At 40.4% G+C, this 12,132-nt stretch overlaps 1 protein-coding gene across 4 annotated transcripts in view; it reads right to left on the bottom strand.

The window, feature by feature from the left end:
* LOC139627374 (frizzled-3-like) overlaps positions 1-12,132 on the bottom strand; it is a 37,333-nt gene that overhangs the window by 7,490 nt on the left and 17,711 nt on the right. For all 4 annotated transcript variants that reach the window (XM_071488079.1, XM_071488082.1, XM_071488080.1 and 1 more), the window contains exons 3-7: positions 2,620-2,816; positions 1,637-1,939; positions 1,348-1,510; positions 614-913; positions 66-317 (exon numbers count right to left, since the gene is read on the bottom strand). In XM_071488079.1, the coding sequence (XP_071344180.1) occupies positions 66-317; positions 614-913; positions 1,348-1,510; positions 1,637-1,939; positions 2,620-2,816 (1,215 nt within the window). The remainder of the gene's footprint in view (positions 1-65; positions 318-613; positions 914-1,347; positions 1,511-1,636; positions 1,940-2,619; positions 2,817-12,132) is intronic.

Raw genomic sequence — 12,132 nt, 5'->3', positions numbered from 1 at the left:
ACACTGCCTCACACAAATACATTTTCTCTGAAATTTTTTCTTAAATACTCTTTCTCTCTCTCTACCTTGTATGGGCAGGGGATGTGATAGTGCCTGCAGTTCTCCTCCATCCATGTTGTCTCCCAAATGTTACGGTAGGTGTGTTCATACAGGTAGCACCCAATCACGGTCAACAAGGGGACAAGATAGAGCACCGAGAACACCCCCATTCGGATCATAAACTTGACTAGTTTGGTCTGGTTTTCCTTCTCCAGAGGGATTTCCATGCGCACCCGATTCAGGGCCACAATGCCCACTAACAGCAGAGAGACACCCACCTGCAGAGGGAGACAAAATGTGACAGATAGACAAAGTTAAAATGAAAGATTAGTTTTTTTAAAGAGCCGATGACTGACAGACAGACAGACAGACAGACAGACAGACCAGAATACAATCAACCATTCACCCTTCCATTTACTAATCTATCCAACTCCATAATTTCAACCAACAATCCACACTTGTATCATTTCATCCACCCTCCCATTAATCTGTGCACCCATCCATCCATCCTACCATCCCACTCATCACTTCTTTCATCTGCCCACACACTCATTTATCTTCTGACTGTACTCACCGCCACATTGAGGCAGAGTGGTGCCAGAACAAACCACCTCAGGGCGTCTATGTCATAGAGTCCTATGAAACACACTCCACTGATCCCATCTCCCTCAATTTTGTTCAGGGCCAACAGGGTGACAGTCAGGGCCCCTGGGAGCCCCCAGGCAACAGCATGGAAGAGGAGGGCTTTCTTCTCAATGGCCTCGCTACCCCATTTAGGCACAGCAGCCAGGAACCAAGTGATCGTCAGTATGACCCACCACACACTGCCGGCCATGGTGAAGAAATACAGGACCATGAAGAACAGGGTGCATGCCTGAGAGAGGAGGAGCAATAACTTTTCATCATTCATCAAATCTGTTGGCTCACTAACAACATTATCTTCATCAGAATCTATAGTATTTGTGGTCGGTTTAACTCTTTTATTTATACATGTATGAAACAGCAGGCTATGTGACAGCTAAAGGAGAGAGTATACAACACATGCATTAGTTTACTAGTCTAACAGAATGTATATTGAAGTTAATCAAGCCTACATTTTGACTATTCACATGTTAACAATGCTTCAAGTCGTTTCTTAAATACCTGTATTAAATGAATTATGATCAATCATGAGGGACTACGCCAAATCCAAAAATCCAACATTTCAAATCTGATTAAACAAATCAGACATTTGGGCAAATGGTTTATAATGAATTACATTTACATCTTACATCTGACAAGTTTCGTTGTGTTAACTGAAGCCCCCACCTTGTTGTGTGAGCCCTGTGTTATGGTTGAAGCTCTGAATTGAGAGGGGCTGACTGCATTGCACGCTACTCTGTCTTCCAGCAGGAAACCAAGGAAAAACACCAGCGACACCATGACATAGCAAACAGCGTAGAAGATTATTGGACGCTCAGGGTATCGAAACCTAATGGGGGGGGGGGGGGGGGGGGGGGGGGGGGTGTTCAAGTAAAAAACAAAACATTGATTTAGTATTCTTATAAATCATCAGTAACTAGATATAAGATTTAGGACAACATTCAGTCAGTCAAACCTGGTGACATCAATGAGAAATGTCAGGAAGGTGAAGAGTGTTGCGGACAGACAGACAATGGAGACGACTCCTATGAAGTATCGGGTTAATGTCAGCTCCTGCTGGTTGAAGAACATCGAGGGGCATGGGGCAGAACAGTCCTTCCTGCCCATGAAAGTGTAACCCAGGTCCGGGTCAACCTTGAGCTCTCTGGGGCACCAGAAACCATAGTCTCTCTGGACAGTCATGGATGACTGGTCAGTGGGGTCGGAGCCTGTTAGCAGGTCCTCTGGACGAGGATAGGGCTCATCACAATCTGGGAACCTTGAAAAAGAATAATTACGTTAGATCATGCAGATTAACCTATCTATTTTACTGACACCTTCATTGATATTACTACATTTTAGAAACAACTTCTTAGTACATTAAACACAATACATTTTAACAGCAGCACTAAGTACAGCCTCTAAAATGATCTAAAGCTGGAATTAGCACTTCATTAAACAGTTTAAACAAAAGATGAACATTACGTTCTTCATGAGGGTAAGATTTATTGCAGGTCTGGTGGATTAGACTGCACTAGATTTAGCTAGGTGTACCTCAAAAACTGGCAAATAAGTGTAGAAATATAAGGAAAAAGATGAAGAAGATAGGGGAGTTGAAAGATTTAAAGATGTGAGACAGAATAAAAAAGATGAAAGGGAGCTGCTGTACTGAGATACAGAGGAGGAAGTAACGCAAGAGGCTGAAGTTAGAGAGTTAAGTTGGTTTGATGTGGGGTTGAGGTTGTCATGAATTCAAAGTAAAGCAGAGAGCACAAAACAGTTCAGATGTAAGGTATATACAAAACACACATTGCAGGCTCAGTGCTGGGTAAGCATACAGTATATAAAAACAAAAACAACCACAATATTACTGCCTGTATCATATGAGACACTTCAAAATCCTGTGTATGATAACACTACACTTTTTAGCACTGAGTTGATTTTAAATGTAATACACACCTGCTACACTCCATGTCATCTGGCCAGGCTACTCCAAATATCTCCATGAGTTTGTGGCACTCGTCCTTAGCCCGCTGGCAGAGGGATCGACATGGCATGGACACCCGGCCGTACTCAGTGCACACTGGGGCATACAGTGCACACAGGAACATCCTCAGGTCTGCACTGCACACTAGGTTTACCATGGGATGAAAAGGCTACAGCAGAGACCGAGATGGAGAGAAATAAAAAGAGAGAGATTTTAATTCCTGTTTAAACCTGCTACAAAACTGAAAGCCATGGCCACAGCAGCATAGTGTGTCATAGTCATACAATGGTCTCAAAACTCTCTTGCAAACACCTACACATTTCATCTTTCCAATGTAATATTTCAATATCAGTGTGAGCCAACTTGACATGGTTGTTATTAATTCTGTCACGCATGTGGGAAAGAGTGGTGTTAACACACACACACACACACACACACACACACACGTACTTCTAACTTTGTGAGGACACTCATTGACATAATGCATTCCCTAGCCCCTTACCCTAACCTTAACCATCACAACTGAGTGCCTAACCCTAACCCTAACCCTAACCTTAACCTAAACCTAATTCTAACCATAACTCTAAAACCAAGACTCAAAATGTGATTTTAAGGTGTCTCAAAAAGTGAGGACGGGCCAAAATGTCCTCACTTTCCCAAAATGTCCTCACTCTGTTAGTAAAATACTTTTTTTGGTCCTTACTATGTAGCAAGTACAAGTACACACACACACACTCTCATATATAAATACACACAGGCTCAGGAAAAAGTAAACTGCTATCAGTGGCACATACGAGCAGGCTCATATTTAACCTGAAATAGCCATCAAAGTGGATGCAGGGAGAGTGAGAGGACGAGGACAAGTGTGTTCCAACTCCTCTGCTGCAATTTATACTACTTAGTATTCCATCAATATTTAGAAGCTAATGAAATATGTATAACAGCAATCATATTACCAAACATCCCTTTGAAGTAGGGGAGAGTAAGACAGACCTCTGAAGGTTGAACCACAGCCATGTGTCAATACATTGAATAAACAAACAACAGGGATATCCACACACTAAAGATGATATATTCTGCTCCCTGGAGTGGTAGTCTAAAGGTCAGAGAGTCAGGCCTGAGACCTTCAGGCTGCTGGCTCAAATCCGCAGATGGACTGGAAAACTGTGAGTGATGGGATGGACAAAAAGCAGCCTTCGCTTTTCCTTTAATAACTACTGCTGACATACCCCAGAACAAATACTCTAAGTGGTGATTCAGTGCAAGATTGATTATTTTTTGTTCTGGTGACAGCTAGAGTACAAAAACATCAAAGCAATAAATGATGATTACTTCAAAAGTCACTCAAGCAGTGTGGCAAGTACCATCATATCTCTTTTCTATTGATGAAAAGGTTTCTCTTTCTAGCTTGGGACTGCTACTGCTCATGCTGACAGGTGAATTATTCATCAGTTTGTTCTAAAAACATGTCTTTCCATGGAAATTAAATTAGGACTGGAATACTGAAAATACGCAGCAGAACGTTTGATATGAAATGAGATTTGTGATTTAAAACTCTGTCTGTAAACATTTCAGGAAAAAAAAAATCAGTAAAAGCCTGGTTTGTGACTGTCAGCAGCATTATGTGCACTGTGCAGTGTTCGAGGTATGTGTGCAAAGTGACCTGTATCTATACAACTATTCAAAGGTTCATGTCATCTGGGTGCACTGACGCTGAGTTTCAGCTTTTACAATAGATAGCAGAGAAATCAGAGCAAAGCCATGACAGCAATGGAACAAAACACTTAGGCTGACTGCACACAACACTGCACTGTGTGTGTATATAAATATGTGTATGTGAGACACAAAGCAGTACACTTACATTGTTTGATCACTACAAAAGCTATAGTATATACTTATAGATTGTATGAGTGCATTTGTGCCCATGCATCAGTGAATCTGTGTGTGTGTGTGTGTGCCTTGTGAGTATGTTTTGATCGTTCTCAATTGCTGTGTTCTAGATCTGCACATTGGAGATGTTCCACCAGTAAATGGGTGCAGTGATGCATGAGCTGTGTGACATAGTTTTGAATGTTGCACAGAAACACATGTGAGTGCACTCACTCACACTCACCCACACACCCACACACACACGCACACAAACACAAACACAGACCACTCAGCTTCATTCAATAATTCACAACCCATGCAATTTTATTTCTTGTGTGTGAACACGCAACATTCACTGTGTTAGCACATAGAAAGACAGGAGCCACATTAGCTTGAGATATGGGCCAGTTGTGGGCCTGTAATGTACAGTGAAGATATGGTAAAACAAGACTAGAAACTTTCTGTTTCTGTTGTTAGACAATGAAATAAGTATGAAATGATGACTGAAACATGGCCGATTAAGACAAAATGTTAACAGGTAGTCACTTCTAAGACATTTCCAAGCTGCTGCTCTGCTGCTGCTTAACTCCTGATTTTATAACCACAACCTTGTCTGACAAAGTCACCATTTGCATAAGTTCAACGTAACAGCTGTGCTGATGATCATTCAGAGAGAAAATTTAAAGCTAACGCTCCAGGAACTATTTTTGGTTTGTCCAAAAAGTTGCTAGATTTGTCACTAAGTGTTTTTTTTTTTGTTTTTTTTTAAAGATATGATTAGAATCATATTTGAACATCCTGATAAGTAAGGAAGTCCCAAGCTAAAGCCTTAAAAAATGAAGCCCTGAGGAATTTGAAAAAGAAAAACTTCCTTGCCTAGCTACTCTTACTATTACATCTTTGTGATGAAGCCTCCTCAGTGGCAGCTCTCACTCGAGTGCAGCTCAGAGTAATAGTACCCCCATGGTCTCAGTTTGCAGAAATATAATCTTTTTTTTTCTTCTGGTCTTTAGAGTGCATATTAATGCATGTTACACAGATATGTCAATAACAACAAATTCATAAGAGAGCCGGAGGCCACACTTAACTGGGTGCTTGTTGCTTTCTGCATGAGTGTGTTTCACTGCCCAGCAGAATGGAGCCTTTCTTCTTGTCTCCTCAGACTAACTCTACAGCGAATATGTCTGTGACTCCCATTTTGTGTGTCCCCATTCTGCCCACCTCTCCAGTGCATGTGGGGTTACGTGTGTGTGCAAGTGTGTCATTGTTCTTGTATTCTGTGTAAGTATGTCCCACTTATTGTGTTTCCCTGTGTGTGTGTGTGTGTGTGTGTGTGTGTGTGTGTGTGTGTGTGTGTGTGTGTGTGTGTGTGTGTGTGTGCGCACGCATGGAAGTAAATGCCTATTTCTAGATATGTGTGCAATTATTCTGACAGTCAAAGCAATTGGCCCCCCATCTCCCACCACAAAGAGAATATTGATATTAAGTGCCCTAACTGTGCCACCCAAAGAGAGAGGAGGGGGATGGCAATCAGCCTTCTATGGAGAGCGACTAGAATGAATTGTCTGGCATTTTGTAGTCAGTTGTGACGGAAGAGCAGGGAAAGGAAAGCAGAAAAACCTACAACTTGGCCTCAGGGGGAAGGCACAATCCTACTAAAGCATGGAATGATGTGGAAGTAGACGATAAGGGTGGGGAGAAGAGAGGAAATGTGCTGCATCAGCTTCCTGCAATTAACCTCTCTTTCTTTGCTTGTTTCTCTCTTTCCATCCTTCCATCCACATAATAACCTGACAACACATTTCCATTTGACTTATAGCTATTCAGTAAAATAACCAATCGCCTAAACCACAGATAAATAACACGAACAGACTATACATCAAAATACAGGTTAATAGACAATGCAAGATGAAAATCAAATTGTAAATAAAATCAAGGGTTTATTTGTGAGTTTGAGTTCGTGTTTTCGACAGGCAACTGTGAGCATTCAGAATTAGAAGCAGGGTGGGTTTTTTGACACTGCGGAAAATGAGAAAAAAAGCCCCTGACTGGTCCACCTCTTGTTCAATAGAGGGATTAAGTTTCTTTCTCTTTACTCCTTCTACCTAAAGAAACCCAGCAGAGGGAGGGAGAAAGAAAAAAAACTTCAAGTAAGTAAATCAACAAAGAGAAAGGCAGACACAAAGAAAGCAGCATATGATTAACAGTCACGTAATGCAAGCAATTAAGCTTTTGGCAAACAAGAGGTAGATACCAATAACTGCTGTAAAGTTGGTAGCAAAGACAGAGCAGTGCCTACATGAAAAAGTACAGGGTGTGCTGCATGTGAGAACTTTTTGCACCAGCTTGTAAAGTTTTTCTGGTGTCAGTTCGGTCTATGTGATGGGAATGAAAACCAATATACATGGTGACAATATAACAGAGCACAATGACTCAACCAGTTTGTTAGTCCGATAAATGCTGACCGAGACCAAAATCTTGGACATCACTGACCATCAACAGTTTGCTGTGCCTACTCTTTTTTACTTTCTTTCTTACCCACAATCCTATCTCATATCCTATCAGTTTTACTTCACAATAACATTTATTTTTTTATAAAGATAATAAATTGTACAGTTAGATGGTAAGTTATTTTGTTACATTTCTCAATTGTCTTTATTACATGGTTTGCAAATTAAGACTTTAATAAACTGTTGGCAGTTGAGCTCACAATATAAATCAAAATTAACCACAAACTAAGTTGATGGCAGTGTTAATACCCTAAAAACCCTAAATAACTTCCTTCCTTGTTGGGATTGCACTGATCTGATTCAGATCCAAAACAAGAACACTTACAGTAAATTCAGAAAGTGTTCAGACCACTTCGCTCTTATCAAGGCCATTCCTCTCCAATTGCTCAGTTTGGTCAGGCAGCCAGTTCTCTCCAAACATCTCCCATTTAAGAATTATGGAGGCCACTGTGCTCTTGTGAACCTTCAATGCAGCAGAAGTTTTTGTAGCCTTCTCCAGATCTGTGCCTCGACACAGTTCTGTCTCTGAGCTCTGCAGGCTGTGACACGCACTGTCAGCTATGAGACCTTATAGACAGGTGTGTGTCTTTCCAGATCATGTCCAATAAATTGAAATGACCACAGATGAACTCCAATCTAAGTGTAGAAACATCTCAAAGATGATCGAGAGAAATATGAGGAACCTGAGCTAAATTTCAAGTGTCATAGCAAAAGGTCTAAATACTAAAAAATCGGCTTTCACTTTGTCATTATGGGGAATTGAGTGTAGATTGGTGAGGGAAATAGGGAAATTTATTTTGGCATAAGGTTGCAACATAACAAAATGTGAAAAAAATCTAAGGTGTCTGAACATTTGCCAAATGTACTGTATATGGGTTTTTTTTATATCTTTGAGTAGTCTGGTTATCCAGTGAGTGTTTTTATGTGTGTGTGTGTGTGTGCGCAAGAGAGTGGTTTGCTGCTTAGAATGGTTGTAGAAAATCCAGTTAGCCAACTCTGCGGAAACTCATACACATTGTCAAGTGCAGGAGGAGGGGAAGTAGGAGGGGAGGGAGGGAGGAAAAAAGGAGAAAAACTGGAGTGGAATGGAGAAAAGACTGGCGGTTTCCCGGTGGATTAGAGAGTCAAATGGATTGTAAGGAGTGTTTAGAGTGTGAGAACCTGAGACACACACACACACACACACACACACACACTTCCTGAAACTGTCACCAGCTTTGTATTGTGGTCAGATCAAGGTGACAGGCGGTTGGGTCTAAGCCTCCAACGAAACAGCTCCTGAGCTGGCAAGTGCTCTTAAAAAAATCCCATGTTTTTTCTAAAGGTGTCCAACTAAGTTTTCTGTTGTTCAAATGCATAATATTTAATATGGGCCTGGATATCTACAAGTAGTGATACTGCCTTTTGCCCTGTACAGCTTATCAGTGATTTTCATCAACTTTATGTTATGTTTATGACTGCTAAGTGCTTTCAGTGCTTATTCATAGTGCAAAAAACACAATAACAATCTGATTGTTTAAACAACTATAACACCCAATAAAAATTATATTAAAAGCAAACAGTTTTTAAAACTTAAGAAACTCTTTGGTCTGGTAAGACACTGATAGCCTGCCAATATGAGTTTTTTTTATGGGATATTTATAGTGCATTTGGAAAGTATTCAGACGTCTTCAATTTTTTTTTTCACATTTTGTTATGTTACAGCCTCATGCTAATTAGAGAGGCCACTGTGCTTTTGGGAACCTTCAATGCAGCAGAATTTTTTTGTAACCATCCCCAGATCTATGTCATGACACAGTCCTGTCTCTCAGCTCTGCAGGCAGTTTCTTCTCATGGTTTAGTTTTTGCTCTGATATGCATCATCAGCTATGAGACCTTATATGGACAGGCAGGCGTCTTTCTATATCATGTCCAATCAATTGAATTGACCAAAAGTGGACTCCAATCAAGGTGTAGGAACATCTCACGACGATCATGAGAAATTGGAGCAACTTGAGCTAAATTTCAAATGTCACAACAATTTTTTTGGTTTTAGCATAAGACTGTAACATAACAAAATGTGAAAAAATTAAAGGAGTCTGAATTCTTTTTGAATGCATGTATGTATGTGCACCATTTATAATAAATCAGTTACTGCTATCCCTTGAAACAGCACACAAAAAAGGACCAAAAGGCTGATCTGATTTCTCACACCTCCTTCTGACAGATGAGGAGGAATTTAGATGAGAAAAATCTGGCTTTTTGCTACTAAACCTTGCCCAAGTCTATGTGGACACATCAACCTCACAGGCTCTATATCTCCTCCTCCTCTCATACTATCTCTGTCTCACACTCTAACTCACTCTCAAATCAGTCAGTCGGGCCCTGCAGCACAAATGCTGTCAGACCACATCAGCTCTGCCTCCATTAGCTTGCTACAATATAACATCGCTGCAACATCCGCTGTCTAGCTATTAGAACTAAATCCTCCATTTTTCTGTCTCTCTGCAGAAACTATAATATTCCCATTTGCTACTGCCTCTCTATTGCAACTCAATCCCACTATTTTCCTCCTCGCACTCAAAACTGATAGCTGCATCCTTTATTGCATCCGTACATTAGACGCATTTTCAGTCTCTCTTTCTCGACAGCATGTGAGAAGTGAATCATTCCAGTTAACAATCACTCAGCAATTACACGATCCCCCTCCTCCTTCTCCTTGCAACAGCTCAGCTCCTATTTTCTTTTTTATCCTCTAGGCACACCAGTGTTTTCTTACTGCTGCCTCTCTATTTTCCACTTTTGCTGGCCAGATTTAACTGACTTGCGTCTTCTAGTTTCCTGCTATGTATAATGCACACATGATAAAAGCGTTCACAGACATATTCACACCACAAGACATGCACACACTCCCTGTGACTATGTGCCTGCCTCCTCTTACACGCTTGTGAGAGAGACAGGCGTTGGCCATGAACAGATGAACTGAGCAGACCGCGATGCTCTCCTCCCTAATCTCTGAAAAGACAGTTAAGAAAGGGGCACCCTTCTCCCACACTCTCTCCCTCTTTTATTCATTTGTTCGTTTATCCGTGGCCATCCATCGTTCAGTCGGGAGAACCAGACAAAGCCGTTAATGGCATTCCCCTTCACGTTCACTTCCCCTCCTCCTCTCCTCCTATCTTCTTTCTCCTGAATTCATCTCTTATTTTCTTTGCCTCCCATTTACTCTGACATGCACTTGTCCTCCTCCTCCCCCGTATTTCTTCTTCCAACATCAGCATTCATTGACTTCCCCTACTGTTATCCTGCCATTTCATGTTTGTCAAAAAACTATTTAGCACCACCATCAACATACTCTGTCTTTCCTGTTTTTTAAACCCAGTGCACAGTTTCTTCATTTTACTCATCCCTTGATTTCTTGCCAGAGTGACACAAATTATATTTTATCTCATGATTTTCGAATTTACTTACTATCTTCTTTGCAATCTTAATACAGACAATCAACATGCATTTTTACCTGTGTTGTCCTGTTTTTTCAACAAAACTCTAAATCCTGTCTTTAGACTTTCTGACTAAGCTCTTATCTCTTTGTCCTACCTCCCTTTCCTTCTGTGTGGCATTATTATTTTCATGAGGTTTTTTCTTTTTTTTTTTTTTACAACTTTTTAGTCTCACAGAGATAAGCTAGATCTTATAAGCTCAGTTTTTCCTATGAGATCATCTGGAAATCATCTTTAAAAATGTTCAGGCGTGTCAAGATATTTACCAATCAGCAAATATGTACATGATAACATCGTCTGATGCTTCTATAACCTTTTGAACCTTGTTAACAACTACATGTTGTTGTAGATATAAAATCAGGTATGGTTCTCTGACTGAATTACCAATCTTTGCCTCCAATATATCCGGTGGATTGTTTTACCTCAGTTCCATGTGACTGAATTTTATATTTGTTCAACGATTCAAATAGGTCTAGTGTTGTGCTTCACTGACTTGTTGTGGGTATGATTAACCTTTGTTATGGTTAGTTGACTCATCAGAGTTTAATAGATTGGATTAACAATCTTCCAACAGAGGTAAATAGCAAGGTTCATGTAAAACATCAACACAAAAATGGCGACAGGCATGGACAAGATCAATGCTGCAATGCTGTACAAGTCACTGCAAGTTGACTTAAAAAAAAAAAACAATTCCTAAATCAACATTTTCATTGTAAAAGTGTCCAATTAACTGCTCCTAGCAACCACAGTGGTAGCTTCCATGTTAACTGAAAATGATGTTGGCAGGACAGATTTTCCACTTGCTACTGACTGATTAGGGCAAATCCATAGCGTGTGTGCCTTGTGAGTATGTTTTGATCGTTCTCAATTGCTGTGTTCTAGATCTGCACATTGGAGATGTTCCACCAGTAAATGGGTGCAGTGATGCATGAGCTGTGTGACATAGTTTTGAATGTTGCACAGAAACACATGTGAGTGCACTCACTCACACTCACCCACACACCCACACACACACGCACACAAACACAAACACAGACCACTCAGCTTCATTCAATAATTCACAACCCATGCAATTTTATTTCTTGTGTGTGAACACGCAACATTCACTGTGTTAGCACATAGAAAGACAGGAGCCACATTAGCTTGAGATATGGGCCAGTTGTGGGCCTGTAATGTACAGTGAAGATATGGTAAAACAAGACTAGAAACTTTCTGTTTCTGTTGTTAGACAATGAAATAAGTATGAAATGATGACTGAAACATGGCCGATTAAGACAAAATGTTAACAGGTAGTCACTTCTAAGACATTTCCAAGCTGCTGCTCTGCTGCTGCTTAACTCCTGATTTTATAACCACAACCTTGTCTGACAAAGTCACCATTTGCATAAGTTCAACGTAACAGCTGTGCTGATGATCATTCAGAGAGAAAATTTAAAGCTAACGCTCCAGGAACTATTTTTGGTTTGTCCAAAAAGTTGCTAGATTTGTCACTAAGTGTTTTTTTTTTTGTTTTTTTTTAAAGATATGATTAGAATCATATTTGAACATCCTGATAAGTAAGGAAGTCCCAAGCTAAAGCCTTAAAAAATGAAGCCCTGAGGAATTTGAAAAAGAAAAACTTCCTTGC

This window comes from Trachinotus anak, unplaced genomic scaffold, assembly GCF_046630095.1.
Source record: "Trachinotus anak isolate AG129_WGS33_773 ecotype Australia unplaced genomic scaffold, CSIRO_AGI_Tana_v1 ptg000011l, whole genome shotgun sequence".
In the NCBI taxonomy this organism is placed as follows: Eukaryota; Metazoa; Chordata; class Actinopteri; order Carangiformes; family Carangidae; genus Trachinotus; species Trachinotus anak.
This window is presented reverse-complemented; position numbering and strand designations above follow the sequence as displayed.